This window comes from Psammomys obesus, unplaced genomic scaffold, assembly GCF_907164565.1.
Source record: "Psammomys obesus unplaced genomic scaffold, mPsaObe1.curated_primary_1811, whole genome shotgun sequence".
Classification (NCBI taxonomy): Eukaryota; Metazoa; Chordata; class Mammalia; order Rodentia; family Muridae; genus Psammomys; species Psammomys obesus.
The window spans coordinates 8,922,483-8,949,357 of NW_026596064.1; the positions used below are offsets into that span (position 1 = coordinate 8,922,483).

Genomic DNA, 26,875 nt, shown 5'->3' on the forward strand with positions numbered 1-26,875 from the left:
GGAAAACTTCTACGTGTCGTTACCAAGATCAGCTACTCTCATGTGACTTTCCTTTGTTAAGAATGTAACTGTGTCAGAGATATCCCCAGCTCTCCTCATTATCATTTCCCCATGATGGAGCTACCCTCAGGCCACAAGGGGAAGAGGACAAACTCAGTCCTCATGTGAGTAGATGAGCTGGGGTATGTGAATGGAAGGGCTCCTCTATTCTGAGGAACAAGGGAGGGTGTGTGTGGGAGGGGGGCTGTGTGGGAGGGAGGGTGGGAAGGGAAGAATAGGAGGGAGGGTTCTACGACTGCGATGTAACCTGAATAAACAAATTATTTAATACAAATGTTTAAAAGAAAAGCATGTAACGATGTCCCATTCTTCCCTCCTGGAGTAAGAAAAGGTTTAACTTATTACATATTTTGTGGGAGCCCAGCCCCCTTTGGACCACAGCTTCTGTGTTCTGAGCCTGAGGAAACACTCCAAGAATTTAGTTCTGTGATGCTGGTTTGTTCTCTTATTTCTTTGCTTATTTAACTTTTTATTGATTTGTTGTTAATTTCATATCATGCAACCCAGTTTCATTCATCTCCCTGTCTATTCTCCTAAAGTGAGGAAAAAGTCTTGTTGTGGAAGCTATGGTATGTGACAGTGTGTCCGACAGAAGACCATTTAAAGGGGTAAAAGACACATTTTGGCTTACTTAAAAGATACAATTCGAGGTTTTGGTCCACCATAGCTACCTTCTCTGTTGTCTCTGGCCCTATGACAAAGTAGCAAATGTAGCCAAAGGTAGACTATCTGCAACCTCATGGTATTTATGAAAGGGACAGGAAAGGGTAGAGACCAAGATCAGCCTCTGAAGACATTCTCCAGGAGTCTACTTCCTGCAGCCAGGCCACACCTCCCAAAGCTGCCATCACCTCTTCAAACAGCGCCATAGCCATAGTGTCGTAGGGTGTCAAGCCTTCAACATGTAAGGAAATAGCGGTACTTCTATAGCAAGTAGTATGCTCTCTAGCTGATCCACGACACTCAATATTATTTCACACATGTACCAGCAACAACTGAGGTGCTGTCTGTGACCAACAGAGATACATTGTAGTGTTCTATTAGAAGACTGAGACAACAAGTTTCAGAGAGGACAGAACATGGTATTTTCAAGACCCACTCACAATTTTACAACTGTTTCCGCTGGTCAATCACCTCTAAGTTATTAGAAAAGAATCCCGGGCTTGGCAACGGAAGGGAAAGGAAATATATATATATATTGCCATGTAACTAGGCTTTTGTGAAGAGTACCACCTTATTTCCTTAGAAGCTTGGTCCTTATTAACTACATCAGTTCCTGCAGGGGGTCCTTCTGACCTCCCCGCCCTCTGGTAGTTCTATGCAGTTTGCTTTGAAAGCTTTACACGGGAATCACTGGCTGGGATCACATTTAAATCACCAAGAATAATCAGCTTGAGAATTTTTATGGCGTTTTCTTCCATCATGCAAGAAACATACACATCTGTTCATTCAGGTAGCCACAGATGGAGGGGGGTGGGGAGAGGGGCTGCTGCTGGCTTACCAAAAATTTTCTGATTAAAACTCTGAGTTGAGTACAGTGCCTTCCAGGATATAAGTACATGTAAACAAAAATATTTTCTTTCCCGTCGATGTCTGAGATCTCCGTTCTCCCCATAATTATATCTAACAGAAGAAAACAAGTTGATGCGTGCCCATGTAAGTAGCTCTCAGCAATCTGCCAGCCCTTCACAGTGCAGTAACACACTTATTCCCCTCAGCCCAAGGATTAATTCTGTAGCCTGTGAACGCATGCGCTCAGGAACTTCACAGGTTTCCATGGATACATGAATTTTAGTGCCAATGCACATTTACTATTGCCTTTCTTGTCACCAAGAGTCCTGTAAACACTTGTGCTTTAAGATTTTTGTGCAGAAATTTGGATTTTTATAGAGAACCAGTCAGAATTACCTTTTTCCTGCTGCCTGGAATGATTTTCCCCTAGACTCAAGTCCACCTCTCTGTGGCATTCTTTCAGTGATGTGCTTTTATTTATAAAACCAATAAAGGACCAAAAAAGAAAAAAAGGGGGGATAATTGCATTGTCAGTATACCTTTTTAAGTGACACTTTAGAGTATATAAATGTTACAATTGATAAAGACAGCTTATTTTAGATTTTAAAATAGAGGCAAGGAGAGAGAGCAGGAGCAGGAATATAGTGCCTATATTTAGGTATTTTTCTTTCTATAAATGATGAAACGTAAATGTGGTTTTCAAGGATACCCTTAGGTTATTTTATTGAGCCATTATAGTTTTCTTACATATATTAAGCTTTTTATAGCCTTAGAAACCATTCACAAATCTGCAAAGATGGCAGGCTATGTTACGGTGTTCCCCATTCCCCCTACCTGAGTAGGTCTGAGGAATGTGTTAGTGTTCTCTAGCTAGTGAGGAATGTACCTGGGATTAGAACTCAAGCTTTCCATTTTTATCTCTCCAGGGCTTTTCCCCAGGCAGAATGCTTGCTCCTTCTATAGACAATCATTCTTCGTCATATACTGACAGGTCTCTGTACCTCTGACTAGGATTACATGAAACTGCCCCGTTTGTCCGCAAGTATTGGTTCAGTTGGCCAATTTAACAAGGTTAGTCGTTTCCCACCAACCTAGGCCTGGGGAAGCAGCAGTCACAAAGACATCAGAAGGAGCCTGAAAAGACCTTAGCTTCTCCAGAAGTCATGGAGGGGAAAGATGTCCGGTTCCAGTCATCAGGAGCAAGAGCGCACAATGAAGGATAAGGACGAGAGTGGTTTGCACGCTGAGCAGTCCTTCCCTTGACATCCGGTGCTCTTACTTTCATAGTGTTGTTTGACTGGAGAGGAGCAGGGTTTGAAGTATTCAAATGACCATTTCAACTCACTAGTGCTCATGCCACTGCCTACTTCCAGACACTATCTGTGTAAGGCCATGAGGTCGTCATGGAGACCATTTATCACACCGGCTCTTAGTTACCTTGTATTTGTGCAGGTCTTTTCTTTTGAAAAAAATTTTCTCAGTATAAACAGTGTTTATTCATTTTAACTTGATTATTGAGATCTCTTTGTTCACCCAGCTTCTAGCTTTTTGTTTTCTAGTAATCAGGTTTTTTTTTTTTAATGGACAGATACTTAAACATACTCATGGATTACACAATATAAGGTTATAAACATTTATACATCATATAATAATCAAGTGAGTGTAACCACATTTACTTATTTCTTTGTGGGAAAAACCTTTACAATCTTCTCTTCTAACTATTTAAAAATACCTAAGATAACATTGTTAACCTTTTAATTTATTGTTATCATTATCATTATTATTTTTAATACAAAAGTAATGCTGTGGGATTCTGCTGTAGCTCAGGGATAGCACATGTGTTTTGGCACCGATGAGGCTTTGCTTAAACTCCAGAACCATCAAATAAACAAATAAATCGGTGTAAGATTTTTATTTCGCTGTTTCAGTAGATGAAGGACTCTGGGTATAGGAAGACTCTCAACTAAAAGTCTCTGTTACACCCCAGCAGACTCTAAGCTCAGAGATCCATATGTCAGGCCTCTCAGCAACAGCCAGAACCCAAGGAGCTGGAGGTGTATTAGAATCAAGTGCCACAAAGGAATGAGAAGCCTAAGTATTAGAAGCATGCACTACTGACATAGATACGTACACACACACATTCATATATATGGTTGGTTGGAGGCCTTCATCTCCTGCCATGCATCTCAATTGGCTTTTGTCTCTGTATGTAAATAGACAAAGAATGGCTCTTGTTTCCCCCTAGAGCTGTTGCTTAGACATGTATTTAGCATTTATTTAATAAAATATGTGTCTAAATCATATCCATTACCATTATTTCAATGTTTCAACCCTTATGATCCAACCAGGCTCTGATTCTGATTGCAAAACCAAACCAAACCAAGCCAAACAAGAAAACCAGCAACTTGTTATTTGAGTGAAATGTAACATCTGGACCAATCTGTACTGTGCATAGCTTCTGAGATCCCAGGGTGACAACTTTACATGCAGAAAACCTTTGCCTTTCACTCTGTGGGGCTCACCCTGGCTGAGTGGAAATGGCAGTGCTGTGCAGTTCACCCATCTAGGACCAGGGCATGACCATCTGTAGGGAGAAGGAAGAACTTGGCTGCCTTGCATACAAAGCTTTTTCTCACCCATAAACTCTACTCAGTGGTAGAATTGCATTTGCTTTTGGCCAGATGCATTTTCTCCGCACCTGGCAGGGATCTAAAACTAAAATTACAAGATTTATTTCATCTTAATTCTATTATGAGGCATTTAGTCACAAATACCCCCAAAATGAAACGATAATTTATCATCTTGCCCTGACTGAGCAACTCTCCTCAGCTGACATTCATGAATCCATAATGCTGGGAGGAGACGGGATGATTAAGTGTCCGATTAGAGAAAACAGATTAACCTGGCAAACGTAATAAATTTAGCTCATAAGCAGGATGGCTTTATAAATGCTAGAGCTAACTCTCTTGTATAAAATCATACACCACCTCTTTCTGTGATGGCTCAATTGGAATGGCTGAGGAATGCAAGCAAATACATGCTTTTGCTTTTACTAGGGAAAAGGTCCCGAAGAGCACTGAAGTACTCTCATTTCCACGTTGCTATCTGAGGGTCTAAGATGCTTCTGACGACTTTCCATGCACTGTTTAGAAGATGTCGCACGTGACCCTGATCTACAGATCCAGGAAACCTAGCAGCCGCTTCTCAGTCTTTCCTCCATGTGACCAACACTTCAACGCCAGCCGCTAACAAGCTTTTGCATGGGTGGGGGTGTCTTTTGGTTGAACTTCGGTACCTACCTGTGCACAAATCTAGGCAATGACTAGTTTTAGGCAGTCTTGTGCAGTCCTCAGATCTGCTCACTGAGCAGTCTAGCCTTCCCTGTTTAAGTGCTGGCTGTCCTGGGCACCCTTTTAAGCTGCGAGAAAGAGGATCCTCACTATCCCACAGCTCTATTTTTAACCTCATTGGCTGTTTTTCTCAAGTCCTGGCCTGACAGGTCTCCGTTGGCCTAAAAAGGCAGGATCACTGTTTCAGGAGTCTGGAGTCAAGCTGAGTAAGGAATCTCGATCCAGGACTCCTCAGGGCAGGGGAAGGGAGGGAACTCCCCCCCTGGTCCTCAACGAAGGGGGCTGCTCCATCACATCCAATGTCAGGTAATTTCCCACGCAGGAAGGCAGCACCCTGCAGCCCAGGGGTTGGAGGGTCCCCTTTCACCCCTTCTCCTCCTGTCTCCCCAACTCAAATTGATGTTGACGTGTGGGCAGGTCCAGAGAGCTGGATAGTTTGTCCTAGCTGGCCTATGGGCTCCGGGTCATTGTAAGTAGGAAGTGTTTGGTGTGCGGCCGTGAAGGAGTGTATGAGTCACGGACTTTTCTAAGGCAGTCCACCTCCCACTCTTTGTTGAGTTAAAGACTTGGATGTCTCTTTGGGGTGCAAGGCAGAGAACACAAACTTTTGGCCCACAAGGAATCCGTGTCCAGCTCGGACACTGTATACTGTGTATCCATGATTGCTATACCCAAAGGTTTCTAGACTCCGCATGACAGGCCATCCTTAAAACTGTAGCACCCAGCATGGCCGGAGCCTGTTACCACAAAATTTTGTTGCAAGAATGTCCCCGCTGCTGGGAGAATAAACCAAGCAGGCACTGGGCTGGGGCTGAGCTGTGAGCAGGCGGTTTGTGTGTCTGCTTCAGCCTGCTTGGAGGGCTTCTGGGTGACAGGGCCCCGTGGTAGGGACTCCCACAAGCAGGCTGGGGACCAGGAGTGTGGATCAGGAGCCCAGATCCCTGGAGTGTGCCCAAGGATCTTGGAAGTCAGGGCCTGCGGTAAGCACTGAGGATGTGGGGGCGCGCTCCGGCCTGTAGTATGTCCAGGGAGAATCGGGGATACCAGCTCTGCGGCTTGCTCGGAGGATCACGGTGGAGGGAAGGGAGCGGGTCTGGGGCGAGCGCCGAAGACTGGGGGGTCGGGGCCAGGGACTCGCAGTGCAGTGCAGGAACCCGCCAGGCGCGCGCCAGGAAGCCGCGGGGGAAGCCGGGGTGGCGCGGGCGCGCGGGCGCTGGCGTTGGCGCAGCGGAGGGCGGCTGTGGCTTTGGCCGTGGCCTTGGCCTTGGGGTGGTACGGATGGAGTCGCCCGGGGGCTGCTAGCCGCGCCGCAGGGAACCGGGGGAGAGCCTGGGAAGCCTCTCACTGCTTCCTGGCTACCGGGACAACACAGTTTGAGCAGGGAGGTGCTTTAAGGGAGGAGAGGAAGGCTCGGTAGGCGCTAGGCTACCTTGTTTCGGCCGAAAGTTCAGAGGTGAGAGGGTACCTGACTTCATTCAACCTCCTCTTTTCTTTTCCTTTTTTTTTTTTTAATAAACGGGGAGCCAGGGAACAAAAGAGATCAGCTTTCAAGGCTGGGAAACGGTTCAGTAGCGGAGCAGATACTGGAAACTCAGACCGCTGGGCAGGGCCGATTTCTGGGCTCTGTTCTCAGCGAAGTGACTACCAAGGTGACACAGTACAGTCTTAGGTTTTTGGAGCCGTGGACGGTGATATGATCTTGGCATTTCGTACTGTGATTATGACTCATGTTCTGGGGGGAAAAATGTGAACAGGTCTCGAGTTCCTGGTTCCTTTATTCACTTAACGTTTACTAGGCAGACATTTGTGCCACACACTCTGCTAGAAACTGAATGTCTAGAGATAAACGATAAACAGGAACCGGCCCTCCCCAGGGGAATGCGGTGAAGGTCCCCAGACACTAGCTACTGAAGCAGGTTCAGGAAGGGGATGGCCGACTGAGAGATGAAGGGGTGAGAGGGTGGGATGTGCCAGAAGGTGGCATCCTGCCTGGATCTACAATAAAGGGAAAGTGGTCAAGATTAAGATGGAGTCAGTACCGGGGAGCCCGGAAGAGTAAAAGCCTAGCATGGCGGAGCTATGGATGAAGGATGGTTTGCGATGACGACCTTTGTCCCGTGATGTCCCAGGGCCAGGGTCTGAGTGTAAGAAGACAGTGTAGACATGCTTCTTCGCAGAAGCCTCTCGGTGTAGCACTGTTATGAATGGAAATGGGAAACTGTCTAAATCAAACTGGGAGGCTCTTGGAGGCTGGGGAGCCAGGGATTGGGAGCGGAGGTGTTTCATACCTCCGTGGCATTTTTGGAGGTGGTGAGCAAAAAGTTCTCCTGGGTATCCTACAACAAACAAACAATACTCATGAAATGTCCCGCCCAGAGCACTTATTTATTTTGATGTACCCATAGATATATCTGAGATAGTGCAATAAACAGAGCAGCCCGTTTTCGTAATTGAAAAGTAAATTCCCCGTACAAGATTCAGTGCCTACGTTCATGCTAGTTTTCTTTATACATGATATGATTCTGTGCAGGTTAGTTAAGTAAATCCTCATAGCCCTTGGCTTTCATAGCCCTTTGTCATTCTGGGAACCACCTAGATGGATCTAACATCACATGGAAAGGCCTCGTGGGCACAGGAGAAATAGAGACTCCCCAGCAAGGCTCCACTGCTTCCTCATACGAGTGTTTATACTAAGTATATATTTTTGTGCTTTTGAAGCTTCTGCCTCTAACGCTCGTCTGAGAAGCGGAACGATGCAATGACTTTTAGCAGCATTTCCTTTGATTAATTATTAATTATATTCAGTGGTATAAAAGGGCATGAAATTGGCGTAAGGAAGACAGACTTGAAATTGAATTTCAGATTTGCCACTCACTTGCTTATATGACTTTAGGGCTGGCATGAACTCAGCCAGCCTCTACAATCAGCTTACGAAGCCACCATCCCAATCCTTGCTATGTCCATTTCACAGCCACACTCCCTCCCTCCCACCACTCTCTTGACCCCTGAGAACAACATTTATTGGCTAAGTTTATAATTTTATCATTTCAAGAATGTTACAGTGTGGAATCACAAAGCATGCAACATTCTTACATTTTTTTTTCCAATTTAATTTTTTTTTTCCTAATGGAAGAATTAGTCTGGAGATTAATTCAGGTTTTGGTGACAAAAATGCTTTGTACATATTAAAAGCATCATATTTCTATATGTGTATAGCATATACATCATTTACATCAAGCCTCTTCCTCCAGCATACTTCCCAGCCAGTACAGATTGTTATTCTACTTCCAAACAGACTTTTTAAGCTTCCGCATGAGAAAGAATATTCTGCACTTCTCTTTCAGTATCTGGCTTATTTCATTTATTTGTTTTCTTGGACTGAGTTTTTGAAATTCTTTATATATCTTGAATGACAGCCCCTCCTTGCCAAATGTATAGTTTACAAATATTTTTCTCCCATCCTGTGGGCTGTCTTTTCATGCTGTTGAGTGTTTAATTTACTGTTTGGGAGGTTTTAGTTCTGTGTAATCACAGTTGGCTATTTTTGTTGTTTCCTATGCTTTGGGGAATCTCATCCAGAAAATCATTATCCATATCTATGTCTTGAAATAGCCCCTGTATTTTCTTCTATGACTTCTAGTCTGAGATTCAGGTCTTTGGCCCACTTTTTGATTTTTAGATAAGTCTCCTGTAGATGGATGTTTCTTAGGATTGAGGGAAATTCTCAGCAATTATTTCATTGGACAGATTTTCTGTGCCTTTAATTTTAACCTTTTCTGAAATTCTCTCTAGTATATTAAAAAAATAAAATAAACCTTTCTTCAGGTTCACATACTATTTCTTCCACTAAGTCTAGCTGGTTGTAGAGTCTTTCAAGGGTTACATTTTATTTGATTGATTGACCTCATTTCCAAGATTTCTGCCTAATCCTTTCTACTGAGTTCTCATTGATATCCTTGATTTTCTGCCTAATTTCATTTAAGTGTTAACCTGTGGTCTTAAGGATCTCATTGAAATATTTTAAAACCTTTTTTTTTTTTTTTTTTTTTTTTTTTAGAAATTATCCACTTTAATTTCTTAGAAATCTGTTGCTAGAGAATTATTATGTTCTTTGGGGCTATTACTTCTGTTTATATTTCTTGTGCTCCTATGTTGAGATTTGTGCATTTGCTTGTTCAGATGCCTCTACCACTTTCGAGTGATAGTCTTAGTAAGTGGCTTTCTTCCAAAGAAGTGTCTTGGAGTGTGTCAGTCTGTTCTGCAGTGTTGACTTTGATTCTAGCTGAGTATTGCAGTATAGTCTCCCTATAACTTCCATGGGCATGGTATATAGTGTGGCAGAATCTCGGGGCCATTTTCCTATGAGCCATGAGAATACAAATACTTAATCAGTCCAGATGGATATAGTGTTTACAGCGCAGGACATGGGGTAGTCAGTGTAGTTTTACTCCTACTATTTCAATGGTGGCCCCATAAGACATTGATGGTGCCAGCCTTCTATTGGAATTTTTCTACTGGCAAGAGCCTCTACTTGTGGTGGCCAGGACTCTTTATAATGGTGCCCACTGCACTCCTATTGGGGTGCTCCCAGCTAGTCCTGATGACATTAAAGTCAGAATGGACAGATGGCAGCCAGACAGAAGTGGGGTGAGATTAAGAACTTCTGTTTTCTCTCTAATGTTTTAATGTCTATCCCTGCCAATGAGTGGAACCCAGGGTGGAGGAGCCAGCAGGTTTTCTTTGGCAGCGTCTGCCTGAGGGTAGGACCTGGACTCACAGCGTTGCTCAGGTCCCTCCCAACAGACTCCTGTATGCTTGACAATCAAGGGGGTTCACTCCCCACCTTATTCATAACAGACACCTGAATACAGGTCTTAGAGGAAGGAACATTGGAACCATATAAGTATCTCCTTTCAGTCCTGACACCAGCCCTGGTCCACATGTGGCTAACTATATCCTGAGCCTCACAGAGCAAGTGTGCTGGTTCGCTGGTATTCAGAGGCAACACCTTCCAATCTCCTCTGGTCATAACACCCAACCCTACAGAGCAGGGCATCCAGCATGTTTAGCCACAGTTACCTTACTGTGCCACGTTGTGTTCAAGAGGCAGCTATGTGCGAAGCCAGCGCTGGGGACTGTTTGTGTGATACAGGAGAAGGGGAGTACACAGGAAGTTTCGATTCCTGGAAACAGCAGCCCATTTCTCAAGATGGATGCTGGAGACCATACCCTGGACCTTCCCCCTAGGGACATGTGAGTCCCTTTCTCAAACCCAGGCTACTATGCAGAGTTCAGGCTACTAATTGACTGCAAGTTGACTATGTAGCAGCTAGGGTTGGAATGTCAGTGTCCACATAAATGGAGCTTGCTGGAACTCTGTGGCTCTTCCTCATTCCTGCAGTCATTGGCCACTGGTTCTCAGGAATAAGGGAGCAGAAGCAACGAACTGGGGATTCAGTGGCCTATGAGCATGAATGAAAATGACCTTTCAGAATCAGCTTCAGGGAGGCAGATCAATTTTATTTGGGGTGGATGAGGGTTATATAGGACTTTGGTGAGGAGGGTAGGGATATTGTGGCCAAAGGTCATTGGCTGAAGGTCTAAGGTACTCACTCATTTGCATGGGGAGGGGGGCATTTTAGGAATCCCAGGTGCTTGCTGGATGTGTTCTTATCAGGAGAAAGGAATTGGAACTGTAATTTCCCTAATGACTATGTGACATTCTTCAGGTAGAAGGCATGGTGAACCAGGATCTCCAGGCAGAGAAGAGGAAGCCTTGCTGGCAAAGGAAGTCCTCCATTTTGCACTGAGCTCAGGGCTTTCTGCTAATGGCAGACAACAACCTTAGCAGCAGGGTTTCCCAACAGATCTCTCCCTTTCACCTCACTCCTCTGAAAAAAAGATTCCTCCTCCCCTTTCTTTCTACTGTGGAGCTGGCATGGCAGATGCTGGGGTTGTTTTTTGTTTTTTTGTTTTTGTTTGTTTGTCTGTTTGTTTTTGCCTCTCTACCTATGATACCTATGAATCATAGGTATCATATCTCTACCTATGAATTTTCCTGGGCTGCAGTCTGTGTCTGAGTAATGCCAGTGCTCTCACATCATCGCCATCAGCCTCTAAATGCAGCTCTACACCGGAAGTTCTTGTTATTCTTTGTATAAGGGAGGTGAATAGTAGGTGCTTCCTGTAGAGGCCAAAGGACATCAGATGCCCTGGATCTGGAGTAGCAGTGAGCTGCCTGATGTATGTTCTGGGAACCAAACCCAGGTCCCTTGCAAGAACACTAAGTGTTCTTAACCACAGAACCTTTTCTCCTGCCCTATGTTGAGCATTTCTGTTCTGCCATCTTGAATCTTGAAAAAGTTGCTGGTACGTGTTGCCATTCTCCCATTAAAGGTCAGCTGAATTGTTTTGAAGCTGTTGAGAATAAGGCCACTATAAACATTTGCATACCAGTTTTGGTTAAACATAAGTCTTCTTTGACTTCATCCTTTGAGGCAGATGCTTGAAGATATAATTGCTGGATCATATTTTGATAACAAGGCAAAAAATATTTCAGTGCGGCTGTACCATTTTGCACTCACACTATCAATGATTCAATGAACCAATGGCTCCACATCTTTGCCAGAGTTCAGCATTACTTCCCTTTTCCATTTGAGCTGTGCCAAGGGGTACACAGTAATGTTCCATTGTGGCTTTAAATTACATTTCCCTAATGGCTAGTGATAAACATAATTTGTTTGACATCTATGCAGTTTCTGAAATATGAAAGCTGTCTTCATTTCTTCTGCTTACATTCTGACTATTTACCTTTCCACTACTGGATTTTAAGAAATTTATTTATTCATTTATTTTTCCTAATTATGTGAGTGGAGAGGTGGGGGTGGGCTTTGCAAATGAATGCAGTGCCCATAGAAGGAAGGAGAGGGCATAACATACTCTGGAGTTGGAGTTACAAGCAGTTCAGAGCCAGCTCATATAAAGGCTCGGAACTGAACTAAGGCCTCTCTAAGAAGCTCTTCCTCTGAAAACACAAACTGCCTCTCCATCCCCATCCTGAGAGTTCTATATGTTTTCAATGCTGTCTTCACTTTTGCACTGTGACTATTTTTAATTTTGACGGTATCCAGTTTATTGAGTTTTTATTCTACGGAACATACTTTTATTTTACCACTGGAGATAATCAATTACTCTAACACCAACTGTTGAAACTCTGTTGTGAGATAACATATGGACCTCATTAGTTCAAATTATTTTTCCAAGTTCACTTTCTTTATCTTAAGAAACAAGAGCATTGAACAGGGACCTTATGGTTATCATTCAAGCTGCACTTATAGAAGTTCTGGGATCTTGGAAGCCAAGTGTTTAGGAAATTGGTAAAGTAGATAGTACCTGAGGCTCCTTTTCACATCAGCTTGCTAGGATATGTAAGAGGACAGTGTGAGTATTCACTTCCTTTTACATGTTAGTATGGAGGTTATTATCTTAGTTTCTGGAGGTTATTTACATGACATTCTTATTGTCCTGCCATCTGTTTTTAATAAAGTATTATAGGCTTTGTTCAGCTAATTCACTTTATGGGTCACAGTTCCAATGATGTGTCAAAGACTTAAGTGCATTAGATATCAAAACTTTACAGCAAAACCACCCATTTCATAAAGTCATATATCATGTCTCCAAGACATAACAGGGACCCAATCACACATAAAACATGGTCCAATCAATCTAGAGCTTTACAGACAACAACACTGTCTTATCATCTATGCATGTGGGTTTTTTTCCAGTTTTCACAAGGTTCTCATAACACCTCATATCCCATTCACTAGGAATGCTTTCTGAGATAAACAAGTAAAGTCAGCCTCCATCATTGCTCCTGTCTTTGTTGTTGTGGTTGGTTGGTTTTACAAGGCAGGGTACTCCATGTAGCCCTGGATGTCCTGTAACTCATTCTGTAGGTCAGGCTGAATTCAGAGATCATATACCTGTCTCCAAAATCATGCAACTGAGACTCAGTAGTAGGACCAGCAAATGGTAAGGAATCCCAAGGAATTCAGGGAGTTTTACCAAAAGGCTGAAGTTGAAAAGATAGATTTTCATCTGTAGAACAGGCTAATAATATAAGAAATAATAAAAAAAAAAAAACTTTCAGTTAAAAAGGGTTGAGATAACCCTTTTGAAAAGCATGTTATGTTTCCAAGTATTCCCTGTTCAAATAGTGGTTATTAAGAAAAGCATGGCTAGACCAGACTTTGATTTCTGCAGGCTGTTGGGAGCTTTCTGATTTCTATCCAGAAAAATGTTTAGATCATAATATGTTATCCACATTTTTTTGTGACCGCATTGTGAACTTCCATATTAAGTAAATCTCAAACATATTTGAGAGGACAGTAAGACTTAATGCTTCTATATAATTGCTTTACTGGTTAATTTTCAACATGTGGGGAGCTTCCCTTTGGCTGTGTTTCTGTGTCAGTGTGGTGAGTGGAGATTTGGACAGACAACCCCCAAGCACTCAGGGAAACACCCTTCCAATATTAGTTGTTGGAAAAAAAAATAACCCAGACTTCTAGAGTGCCAAGAAAGAAAGAGTATATTTCCAAGTCCTTAGCCTATGCTAATTAAATCATAACTTAGGTGAGTTGGCAGTTTCTGGCACTTGCATTTCTTTGGTGGGGAGCCTACAGGCTTGCAGGAGGGTGAGATGGTCAGATGCATTATCGCCAACAGGAGACTCTGCATGCGTGCAGCACTTAGTCTTCCTTTGATTGTGGGGATGCACTCAACTCCCTCTTGCTGATGTTTACTATATCTGTAGCTGCCCAGGAAGTGTAACCTGTACAAAAACCAGCGGTCAGAAACATACATGCTTTCTAAAGGGTATTGATTTAGAAGGAGGAAATGTTGCTACCTTGGAAATTTCAGGCCATGTTCATCCATGCAGTGAGCTTTTGCACCTTGCAAGTTGTCTGCTTCTGCGGTGGAGCACCTTGTATTGTTTATGAAATCACAGTAAGGGACGGGGTGGAGCTGGTTGTCACGGTTACAGGGACAAAAGACATCTGAGATGTATCGGGTGAAAGCCACAGTTTTAAATGTGCTACAGTACAGAGCACGTTCTGAACTTGGAAGCAATGTTCCAGAGTCCACATTACACCTGAGTGTTTGGCTTGATATCCATCTGGCTTGTAACCTGTCTCTCCTTAAAATAAAATGGCGGAGTGAGTTTTGTGGTATAAGATATTTTGTATATGTTTTAATGTTCAGTGTTCAGCATCCATCTCCTTCTTAGTTGTACTGCACAGCACATAGCCTGAAAGAATCCTAATCTTAGACTCTTGACCCCCGACTCCTTCATGCTGTGGAAGCAAGACTAGACTGATATGCTTTAGTGTTTTTATTTTTTTTAGAACATCTGCATAGTAAAACAAATGGACATTTGCTTTCCCTTTATTTCTCCTCCCTGTTCCAAACAAGGCATGTTTTAATACTTAATGGCACCGAAATTTTGTATAGAAGGAAGTTCTACAAACTCTGAATTCTAGATTTAAAGAATGATTTTAATAAGAAAGCATTGCTCTGGAGACTTATGCAAGAGCTGACTTGCCGCCTGTTGCTGCTAGCACACACACAGTCATCAAAGAAAACGTGTTCATCTGAGTCACCACCAGGGGAGGTCATCTGAGTAATTTCTGGGCCCCAGGCAAAGATGGAAGCCTTCCTCAGACTCTCATTCTGTGAGTTTTTGAGTACCAGCAAAATCATCTTTGTGTCTGTCCTTGCAGATGGCGTTTAATGATTACCTCAGTCTGACCTACCCTCAAAAACCCCACCCAGGAGACTTGATTGAAGTGTTCCGCCCTGGCTACCAGCACTGGGCGCTGTACCTGGGTGATGGCTACGTTATCAACATTGCCCCTATAGGTAAGCTATGTTTCCAGGGGCTCCCAGGAGCTCTTCAGTTGTTCTGCAATCAGAAGGGATCACAGACAGAATAATAAAGCAGAGGAAATACACTAAATCCAACTAGTTTAGAAAATTACATTCAAGGACCAAAGCGTCATTTAAAAGATTTCACGGATTAACATTCAATTAGAAACCTCTATGAGCAATTCCTAAACAAATAAACCGGGGAGGACATTGGCCCCAAACACAACTAAGTTCTATGTCCTTATGTCTCACACAAGTGGGTGAACATGCTAATTAGTCTGACAGCTATTAACAGACCATAGAGTATGTGATGAACGCCACTCTGGGCACGGGGCTAGGCAGCGATCTAGACATCTCCACAATGCAGACATCTCCTACACCTTCCCAGGCAGTACGAGAGAACAAGAGCACGTTACAGATGTGTTAGGAAGGAATGTGGAAAAAGAAGGAAAGAAGTGGTTCATAAGGTGTGGGGCCTAGGAATCTGGGATCAGGGAACGCAGAGGGAGGTGCTGCAATTAGGGAAGTTCTGCCAGGAAGCAGCACTGGGGGTAAAACTTGAAAGAAATGAGAGGACTGGTTCCATCATACCTGGGAAACTGCTGCCTCAGAGGAGAGACAGCAAATACCAAGATCCCAAGGTGGGAAAGTTTGGAAACAGTTGGCCAAAGAAGAAAAGAACAGAAATTTCAACTTTGTATGGACCTGAAAGTTATAGACCAAGACACCAACTGATTCCATGCCTGTCTCAATAGCAAAGGATCAAATGATAGCACCCAGTAGAGGCAGAGACAATGAAATTAATACAAGCATATCGTTGACAGCAGTAGAAACTGATTATGCCATTCACACACACACACACACACACACACAGAAAAACAGTTTAATAGAATGTGTTAAGAGTCTTAAAAAGATTTCTTAAGCTCTGCCTCTAATTTTTACTTACAGGAGTCTGGGGAAACATCTAGAAGTATGGAAAAATTTCATTTCTAATGGTTTGAAAAATGAGAGCACGGCTTCATTTTCAACAAGGGGCTGGTTAAGCACATTATGATTTAGCCACTGGGTATTAGGTGTTTGCGTCTGTTAGAATTCTCGAGTTGTATGTAACGGAAATAAGTCTAACACTAGCTTAAGCAAACAAGCAAACAAAACAAGCCCGAGGCTGCATGGGCAGAAACTTGAGGAAGGGTGAAAGCGGAGCTGGCCTCAGATGTTTGCGGGTGTAGAAACGTGAACACATCAGCTTTTACCCATTTCTGCCTGATGTCATTCTTTCGGATTTGTAAGGAGCTGAGGACAGGTCACAAACACAAAGCCTCTTCTTCTGAGAGTGTTATGACTCAACAGGAAAGAGCTCATCTGTTCTTTGTGTCTAGGTTTAGAAATCATGAAGAATGACTCTTAATTGTTCCATTGTGAGCCACAACTCCATCTCTGGAGAATGAAATGTAATACAGTGATTGGCTCTGACAGGCATTTTGAGGAAAGAAATAGGCAATGGTGGAGTAAGTACTAAAGTAACTATAATAGCTATTTAAAAACTATATTTTTAGGGGTTGGAGAGATGGCTCAGTGGTTAAAAGCACTGGCTGCTCTTCCAGAGGACCTGGATTCAATTACCAGCACCCACATGGCAGCTGACAACTTTTATAACTTCAGTTCCAGGGATCCAACACCTTCACACAGACATACATGCAGGCAAAATAGCAATGCACATAAAATAAAAATATTTTTTTAAAGATTTAAAAAGCATTTTTAGACATATTTAACTATTTGAGAGATGGTCTTAATATAAAATTTCTAAAAATTTCCTAATTAGAGTACAAGACGTGAGATAAAACCCAACTTAAAATGTTATATACATCAGTGTACACACCCTTGTTCCTGTACACCTCTGGTGTGTTGACAGTATTAACTGATGAATGCTGTTCTGTTAAGGAGATCAAGAGAGAAGAATGGGAAAATATTTTCATTTTAGTCATAGCTGAAAGAGAAATTTATACATGTCAGTTTACACAGAGTCCCTTCATCTCAGTAATTACAAAAATGTGATGGCCTCGCATACAAGGTAGGCAAATGAGGAGAGAGACTAAATGGTCCTGGTATATGGCAAGCCACGAGAAGTCATCTGTTAGTCTCTGGTACTGAGGTAACCGGCTGGGATACAAAGGTTCCTGGACATCTAGGCGGTGAATACCAACAAAGGTATCTCAGGCAAAGAGAAGAGACACAGAGGATTGTCCGGGCTGCTAAAGCACAGCATGGGGCCTCATCTATGTGTAGTGTGTGCTGAAGTTAGCTTAGGGTTTAGAATGTTAGTTTGCTGACCAGAAGAAAAGTAGGAGCTCAGCTGGTTTCCTGAAGGACCATGCGCATTTTACAGCAGGAAATCTGGGCTTACATTAAAGCCTAGGAAAGAGCAAGTGTCTAGAGTACTGAGGAGTGCATAATTAGATGATTAAGTGAGCAGAACCACATAAGAGTTCAGATGCTAAGAGGGAACAAACACAAGAGAAAAACTGGCCAACAATCTCATCAATACCTTCCTAGAACTGTATGCAAAGATCTCTCATAATACCAATTGTTAAAGGGCTTACTTCCCAAGAACGGGTAGAGAATTTCATACAACTTACATTTTCACTCATGTAGTCCTGTAATGGATTAACAGAGAATACATGGATAAGATCAAGTGCTCTTGGTTTATTGCAAAAGGAGCAGAGACCAGTCCAAGTCTCCCAGCATCTTCAGCATTCCTGGATGACATTGGTCCTCCGTGGACTGGCTCACTTGGTCTCACTAACCAATATTCTCCTTACAGATGGCATTCCTTCATCGTTCACAAGCGCCAAGTCTGTGTTCAGCACAAAGGCCTTGGTGAAAATGCAGCTTTTGAAGGACGTTGTGGGAAATGACACATACAGAATAAACAACAAGTACGACACAACTTACCGTCCTCTCCCAGTGGAGGAAGTGATACAACGATCAGAGTTTGCTATTGGGCAGGAGGTAGCCTATGACTTACTGGTTAACAACTGTGAGCACTTTGTGACCTTGCTCCGCTATGGAGAAGGAGTGTCAGAGCAGGTGAGTTTTGTTTTGATTTATTTTTGTTTTGTTTTGTTGTTTTGTTTTGTTTTTAGGAGGGTTGAGAAGTTTCTCACATTGAGAAAATCCTATCTGTTTTGTTAAAGTTTTTTATGCTTCAATAAAATGCAAAAATAGGAAAATGTAGAGACACTGAAGGGCAGAGAAAGACACTATTAAAAATACAGACCAAACAGACTAAAACTTGGGACATCTTAAAATTTGGGCTAGAAGGGGCTTGAAGTAGAATCAAGTCCAGAATTTCCTATCAGTCTCATTGGGTCCACTTATAGTTTTCATCACCCACCCCCCAGCCATTCGGCAATCTCAAACCAACAACCCCACACACTGAAAATAATGTAGCAAAAGGAAGACGAATGGGGATTAATTAGTAGATTCTTGTCCAGTAGGGAATATGGCCGCCAACCAACAGCCTGTCTCAATGATTTGATATTTTTTTCTGATTTTCTTATAATGCTAGCTTTTAATGGAGTGTTGTGCTATTTAACTCACAGAGCTCCTAAATGACTTTTAATGCGTTAACTGACTCCAGAGAATCTGGATCTTGTAATGTAACAATCTTGTAGATTTCTGGCACCACTTTGTAGTGTTATAGCAGATTCCCAACAAGGTGAACATATACTTCACTTACCTTTATCCTGCCTGTCCTAAAGCCAGGACTGCTCCATCTCTGAGCAGCACTTAACCGAAGGATTATTAAGGTGACCTAAGAGAATAAAGTGTCAGAAGGGGAGACCCGTTGTATTGTATGTCCAAAACACATACAATAGTGTTAGTCTTTGAATTTAAAAGGAAAAGGAATCTAAAACTTGAGGTACACTACCAAAACTTGAACATATTTTAATAATCCAAACGCACCAAGGTTTCCTGTGCCTTGGAATGGCTCTTATATATAATGTCTAAGTGAGGCTCAATTCTTCTCAGGACCAATGGGGAAAAGTGGGAGACAGAGTGTGATGAAATGGTATGTGTATTTTCTTTAGAAAAGAACTCATTAGTGCCAGGTGTGGAGGGGTACATGCACGCAATCCCAGCAGTCAGGGAGGCAGAGGCAGGAGGATCTCTGTGAGTTTGAGGCCAACCTGGTCTACAAAGCAAGTCCAGGACAGCCAGGGCTACACAGAGAAACCCTGTCTTGAAAAACAAAATAAAAAGAAGTCATTAGTAACATGCTCTCATAAGGAAGTGCATTCACTGTGAAACCATTAAAAGTCAGTGAATTAAATATCACAACATTTCATTGAAAACTAGTATTCTAAGGAAACAGAAAAAAATTTATCTCAGTTCACAGATAATAATGCAAATAATATATACATATATGTATACGCGCGTGCGCGCGCGCACAGGCGCGCGCACGCGCACACACACACACACACACACACACACACACACACACACATAGCCACAACACAGAGACCACACACAAATTTCTCTTTGTCTTAATGTTAAAAACTAGAGCTGTTGTTAAGAAGTAGGTTCTATCTGCTTAACCGGTGATGTTCTGGCTAGGTAACACATGGTTTACCCTGGTAGAAAGCATGGTGATGCTTTGGATATACAGTGTGCCACTGAAAGCCCCCACGGCATATTCCTCAGCTGGTGGGTTGCTGTTGAGACACAGCCGGGTTATGGACTCTCTGGTAATGATTAAGTCGTTCACTGAATTAGCAAATGACATCTATTCACTTAATTTCTGTAAATGGGAGTGGCAGTGGCCAAAGACCACAAAGGTCTGTTTTGTCAAAAGTATCTATGACTGACAAGCCTGTGCTTTCATTACAAGTTTATTTATTTATTTATCTATTTATTTATTGTTTTTAATTTGTGTCAAGAAAGTAGCGCTTAGAGTTAGGTAGTCTTATTGGAACAACTGAGACCGACCAACCAACCAACCAACCAACCAACCAACCAACCAATCAACTAAAAATCCAAAACAACAGCAGAATCAATGAAGGGTTGTAGCAAACCTGTGGAGGTGATAGATGAGTGTGTGGCATTTTATGGACGTAAGCTTACCTCCAAATATACAGACTTGTCTATGTGAAATATTTACAGCCTTTTGCCTGCTAACAATAATGTGAAAATGTGGCTGAGTAAGAACAGAGTACAGTCATATTGCTTTAAATCTAATCTGAAACTTTCCGTCTTTTCACTTTGCATACCAAGACTCAAAACCCCAGGGGGATTATTTCCTCAACAAATTGTGACACCTGTCTCTAGCAGACACAGGTGCTGATGGTACAAGGGCATCCTTAGGAATCTACTTGAGTGCCAACACTCCGCTGTCATGAGCTAATGCCCTACCTTCTTCATTGGCTGGATGACTTTGGGGTACACTGTATATGCTTTTCACTGTGCCTTCAAGTCATTTTCCTTTAAAGATTATAGAAGGATTTGAAGTCTTTCACTTAGCTATATTACAGATTTTTGTCCTACTAAACATGTGTTCTGCTTTGGATATACAGCCTCCAACCAAAAGCTCAGGTGGCGCATTCCACACACAGTAGCTGCTGTGCTGAGAAGCAGTCAGCTCATGAGAGCCATTGCCTAATCATCTACGTTAGATTCCTACTCTAATGGCATTATTGGTAGTCATGGGAACTAGGTGGGGCCCAGTTGGGAGAAGCATGTTGGGGGGTGCCTCTCAAGTAGGTATCTTGTTTCCATCCACGTTTCTCTTATTTCTGCCTATCCTGACGTAAGGCGCCTTCCTCCGACAAACCTAATCTTACTCTTTAGTGGCCTTAAACTTAGAGAAATGACTATGACCTAACTTTTAAAGAAATGCATAGAAATGATTAAAAGGGCAGAAGGATTGTGGTCCTTTATCTTTTCCACTGATTTTTTTTTTTTTTTTTTTTTTTACAAAACCAGCAGACAATCTTTAGAATCTGCTTTACAATTACAACACTGTCCCCAACTGTAGGAGCAGTCCCTTTGCTCCTTACACATACAGAGCCTCATCCAACAGTGTTTCCTATCATTGTGAGCCAACCTTAAAAACTCATGTCAACTAAAGACCATAGTTCACATCAAAACTTCTCCTTTTGTGTTGAATGTTTTATGAATGCAGACAAAATTATAATGACATTTCTATCATTACATTATTGATAGTTTTCCTGCAATGAAATTATTCTTTATACTACCTAATCAACTCCCTTCTCCCTAGACTTGGGCAGCCTTATTGAATTATTTTTAGTTGTATGCATGTCCTTACCTTTGTTGAATGTCACATAGTTAGAATGAGGGTGTATGTTGCTTTTTGGTTGCTGTATCATTTTGGCATTTCTACCAGCAATAAATGACGTTTCCTATTGTGCCTTTTCCTTGTCAATGTTTGGTGAAAGCAGTGTTTGCATATAAGCTGTTTTGATACACCTCTAAGTGGTCTTTGTATCAATATTGCTTTTGTAGTTTCCTAGCTATGTGTGATATTGAGTACCTTTTCATGTGCTTATTTTCCATATGTATATCTCTTATGATATATTGCTAGATACCATTTTGCTTATATCTAAATTTGGTTAGTTTATTTTCCTATTGAATTTTAAAGACTTTTTTGTGTATTTTGGATGAGTCTTTTAACAAACTTTTCTTTTGTGAATTTTCTCTCCAGCCTGTAGCTTATTTTTTCAATACTTTTCAAGATTTCTATAAACAATGCTTTTTAAAAAAAATTACAGTTCAACCAGGTTACTAAAATTGTCTATTTCTGCATATGACCAGGTCCTTTAATAAGCCCAGACAAGCTAGTAAGTACATAAACTGAGCCTGTTCTTCAGTGCATTGACGCAGCCGTTGAGTCTTAGGAAACAGACTGATAAATCTATGATCATATAGAACCCACTATAATTCAGCCTGTTCTACTCTTCCCAAAGATCCTAAAAATAGGGTTTTCATCAAACCCCTCAGACAGAAAAATCTTGAAAATTATGTGTCCAAGGTCAGATCTGTGATTTTAGAATCCTGAATAAACCATGAGGTAAAAGTCCCATGGCGGTGAAATGTTTAGATCCTGTAGGTCAGCTCCCACTATTCATAACTTCAGAGATTGTTTCGGTTGCATGAGATTTTGCTGCCGAGAATGAGACTTGAAGTTAAAGAGCATTTGGGATTTGTGTAACTACCTGCTCTTATACTGCTGGGGAGGGCTTTATTATAATGGTTTCTGCCCTGGGATCAAGTTGTAGATCCCTTCTCTAGGCCTCATACTTATGAGATTTCTCCAATATCTCAGGTTTCTAGAGGCTGAGAGAGATACCTAGTTAATTAGGCTTGCATCTAGCTGGGGGCCATCCTGCTGCCATCCTACCATTTTCCAGGGTTGGAACCTGATGCCACTTGACTATATTTGATGACAATTCTACTTTCATGTTTTTCAGTTCCTGCCCCATTTCTCTGGGTCAGACCTTTGGTGTGTATTAGGACTGGCTTTAATTTACAGTCCTTCGCTTTTGACCTTGTTATTTATTATTCTTGGAAATTTTTTTATACACAGCATTTCCTTTTCCTTTTCTTGATATTCGATGTGGTTAACTTTTGATATTTTCAGTGGATAATGAAGTAGTGATTACTAAAATTATAGATAAAATAAGCATAAAACAACCAGATAAGTAAAATAAAATTACAGAAGAAGATAGGATTTGTCAGGTAAGGCCAAGTTGTTTGCATGATCAGTCTCTCCACCAACTGGGAGCTGGACAGAGGCAACGTTCCAGTTTCGTCCTGTTGTAATGACCAGAAACATCTTAGAGGAGGAAAGAGCTTACAGGTTTCAGTTCATCATTGAGCTATGTCAGGGCAGGAAACCAAACAGGTACTACTTGGAGACAGCCCCGCATGCTATTGTACATAACCTTAACTCCAATCAAGGAACTCACATTACATCCAAGAAGAACAGCAAGGGCAGACTACTCGAGTTTAAATCGTGGGCTGATTTATATCTAGCTAGCTTTCTTAAGCAGCCCGGGTCCACCTGCTCAGGGAATGGGACCACCCACAGCTGGCTGGGCCCTCATACATCACCACCCCACCAACATGCCCTCAGGCCAATTTGATCTGGGCAATCTTTCACCTGACACTCCCTTCTCAGGTGATCCTAAGCTGTATCAAGTTGGTAGTTAAAGCTCACTAGGAAAGGCAGGAGTCACAGCTGTAGGCCTGCCCCCTCTGACTGAAGACTGACATAATCAAGTGACCGTATGCTGTAAATGCACAAAGTAAATGCTCTTCCATGGGTCTCTGTCTTGCCAGTTTGCAACAGGGAAGCAGCCGTAAGGGAAACAGTACAGCTTTCAAAGTAGGCGGAGGCTCCATGATAAAAGCTTTGGGATATACAGAGGGAACTATCAACTGTGACCTTGACCAGGTGTCCAGATGTTAGACCAGCCCTCAGATATTTGACATAAATGTTTTCCTTTATTTGAAGGCTGTGACTCTTGAATCCTGAGGACTAAATGTTGTCTTCCGGGTCTGTGGTGACTCCAGAGTATCTGATTATGACCTTTCAGTCATAAAACTGTTCTCAAACCCATGAGGACACAAGGCAAATATTAGCTGAGTGCCATGAAATCCATGAATATTCACTAGGTGCCCTCATCATTATGATGATTAATACTCTAATGGCTATGACTGTCTGAACTCTTTTATGGACAACTGAGCTAGAGAACAGCTTTTTCTGTCTATATGAAAACCATCTTGACATGATAGTTGACTAATATTGACTCCTCTTAAAACATTACTGTCTTAGTTTCCTGTAATAAAACACCATTCTCCAAAATCAACTTAAAGATTAGGGTTATGGCTAAGGTTAGGGTTAAATAAAAGGTTTATTTCAGCCAGGAGATAGTTCATCATCACTTGGGAACTCACAACAGGTACTGAGTCAGGAACAACCATGGAGGAAAGCTGCTTAATAGCTTGCTCTCTATGGCTCAGTCACCTTCCTTTTATAAATTTACAAGGTAGGATTTCCTGTCCAGGGGTGGGACTGCCCATAGTTGGCTGAGCCTTCCCACGTCAATCATTAATCAAGATGCCACCCCACCACCACCACCACACACACTGGCCAATCTGATGAAGGCAATTCTTCCACTGATGGTCCCCTCTTCCCAGGTGACTTTGACTTTCAAGTTGATACAAACTGTCCAGCCCATGTACTTATTGTATCTAGCAAATATGAGCTTATAGCTACTTGGCTCAGATCACAGCTCAGACTCCTGGACTGTTTGAATAATAGGCAGCCTTTAGTTAGAGAAACAGAGACACCCCACATACCCCCACACACCTTTTAGTACAGATAAGACTGTGTAGAGGCTGCAGGAGGGAGACATGCATCTATGAAGCTTTGATTTACGTCTAAACATTTTGTTAGTATGATGTTGGGCAATAGAACCATTTACTAGAAACCTCCCAGGTTTTGTAAAAGAGCATAACACTCCCTCTCTCACCAGAGAATTATGGTGAGCAAGCAGGACCCACGTTGATGGTGACTTTGGACACTGCCAAGTGGTTTAAGTGCCAGGAATAGAAAACTATGTGTGTTTGTGTCATTTGCATAATTACAAAACTTCTAATTTCATTCCTGTTTTATTTTGACCCTGGACTTTAAATACATTCATTGTACATTAAAATAGGTCCTTGGTTTATGAAATGAACCAAATCTTCAAGACAACACTGACGTGTTGAGAATGTCACACATTTTTTAAAAAATTTGTTTCTTGTTTCCTTTTAGGCCAACCGAGCAATAAGCACCATTGGATTGGTGGCAGCTGCTGCTGATGTCTTCACATTTCTCGGCTTGTTTCCAAAGAGACAAAGAACAGAATATTAGCAATTTATTGAAGCGATTGGAATTGAAGAAATTTGTGAGGAAAAGAAAAAATGCTGGGGTGAATACTTATTTTGAATGCACCGTTATTGCTCCTGATCCCCGTGATGGATGGCAGATTCTGTAATAAATTGCTTGCTGATTTTAATCTTATCACCGAGCCAAGAAAAGTTTTTCCACACTAGTATAGATTTGCCGTGGCAGCTTGAACAAAAAGCAGTTGTCTTTTGATGGAGTCAGCTGAGGCTCTTAACAAAACCAAGATCACATTTTATCTTCTGCTGTAAATATTGTTTTCCTTTCCCCTAAGGATAGCTATTTTTTGCCAGGGATGTGGAAAACCATTTACATAAGCTTCTGAAAGATGGTTGTTAGGGCCAACATCTAAATTTCTATTCCTTTCCTTGTTAGGGAAAAAAAAAAAAAGAAGAAGAAGAAATGGCTATATCCGGTATTTGGTTAGGCAACTTAAGGATCTCCTAACAACGCATTTGAGGTAGTACCCCCTTATATCGACACCTGTGTAGGTGGGTCATGTAAAAAGAGGGTGGGAGGAGCCCGTGTGTATTCATACGTATGGAGTGTTTATAAATGGTGAACATGTGGAGGGGCAAGCTTGGGTATCAGTCTCTGGTCTCCACCTTTTAAATTTTTAATTTTTTTTGAGACAGGGTATGTTGTCTTTGGCAACTTATGACAGGCTTAGCTGGCCCACGAGCTGCCAGAGAGTCCCCTGTGTCTGCTGAGAGCTCACTATAGGAGGTCTGGAATCACAGATGCACTCCGGACCCTGGGGATCGAAACTCAAGACCTCGTGCTCGTGTGTAAAATGCTTTACCCACTGAACCATCTCCTGGCTTTTTGTTGCACTTTCAGACCCAGTGAATTCCCTGGAACCCAGTTGCTTGACAGGAATCAGTGATCAGCAATGGGCTTTATTTTTTGAGCTAAATTGTTTCCTCTAGAATGTATAGTAGCTCAGTGGTTTGACCTTTGAGCCTTGGCAAGTGATCATCAATATTTATGTAAAGTATGCTATATTTATAACACAAAAACCCCATATCCCTTTAAAGACTTTTATTGTGAGTCAAGGAATTCCATTATCTTATTCTTTTGTTTTATTGATTACATGTTGAATTAAACCACCCTTTTGATACCGTTTTCTGTGAAATTCTTGGTAGCAGCAGGCCAGGAAAGGTGGAATCTAAGTCTTTCTACATGAAGGTAATATGAGGGTATCATAGCATTACTCCATAAACCACACAGCCAGCCTGGCATCCTTTTTATATCATGATCAAAAGCATGTCGGCCAATAAGGGAAACATGTCAGTAAACACGGGGTAGAAAATGATAGAATATAATAAAGGAACTGCACAAGACTCGGTGGAAACCTCAAACCTACTAAACTGATTTTTCTCTGGGGCTAGAAATAGTCAAGCTGATGGGGGTGGGCAACAATCAGGGTAACATAAGCATGTGTTGCCATTCCAGCCCCAGAGACCCTCTGTCTTTAGTTTTCCTTAACAGGCCATTCTTGTTTTAACCCCAACACTTGGTCTTCCTCCCCACCCCCTTGGTCTTCTGGGACGGCAGGAGGTAACTTTTATCTTGAATACAGGTCTCTGGTGCCAAAGTATATGCAGTTTTCTAGAATTGTCCTATTAAGGTGAGGCCAGGTACAGCGGCTAAGTTCCCCTCATGCGCTGACTTCTCAATAATAGACATTTACAGAGGGCAACTTAACCCACAGTAGGGCATTTGTGTTTGACAGAATTACCCAGAATTGCTGGCCAGGAAGAGGTAGGGGTGGGATTCAGAATGAAAAGCCTCCTGGGGCTTCAGCCTTTCTAGAGAACTCTGACTTATGCAGTCTAGAAGATAAACAACATGTTAAAAGAAAACATCAGAAATGGGCTTTCTAATTCATGGGTTCATTTCCTTATCAGCTATGGGAGGCTTCTGTAGCTCCAGTTTGCCATTAAAATGGCCAGTCTTAGGATGGGCAGCTCAAAATAGCTGGGTTTGGCTTCCTGTAGGTACTCAATACCCACGTGATTGCTGGGTCAGCCATTTTCCCGACACTATGAAATGT

The 26,875-nt window shown here is 42.1% G+C and overlaps 1 protein-coding gene across 3 annotated transcripts; it reads left to right on the top strand.

Moving 5' to 3' along the window:
* The first annotated feature begins 5,138 nt into the window (after window positions 1–5,138).
* Window positions 5,139–24,936, top strand: Plaat1 (phospholipase A and acyltransferase 1). 3 transcript variants are annotated; one of them, XM_055624755.1, is made up of 4 exons: window positions 5,139–5,228; window positions 14,705–14,843; window positions 17,671–17,936; window positions 24,688–24,936. In XM_055624755.1, the coding sequence occupies exons 2-4, from the start codon at window positions 14,705–14,707 to the stop codon at window positions 24,784–24,786; spliced, it is 504 nt and encodes a 167-aa protein (XP_055480730.1). In that variant the 5' UTR covers window positions 5,139–5,228; the 3' UTR covers window positions 24,787–24,936. The 3 variants fall into 3 exon arrangements, with proteins under 3 accessions (XP_055480730.1, XP_055480729.1, XP_055480728.1); XM_055624754.1 differs by lacking the exon at window positions 5,139–5,228 and adding an exon at window positions 5,726–5,902; XM_055624753.1 differs by lacking the exon at window positions 5,139–5,228 and adding an exon at window positions 6,163–6,375.
* Window positions 24,937–26,875: the final 1,939 nt, after the last annotated feature.

Excerpts from the sequence above, each read along its gene's own strand:
- Plaat1 (XM_055624755.1), top strand. The coding sequence starts at position 14,705 with ATGGCGTTTAATGATTACCTCAGTCTGACCTACCCTCAAAAACCCCAC. Across the intron at positions 14,844-17,670 it reads TATCAACATTGCCCCTATAG|ATGGCATTCCTTCATCGTTC; the intron begins GTAAGCTATGTT and ends TTCTCCTTACAG. Across the intron at positions 17,937-24,687 it reads GAGAAGGAGTGTCAGAGCAG|GCCAACCGAGCAATAAGCAC; the intron begins GTGAGTTTTGTT and ends GTTTCCTTTTAG.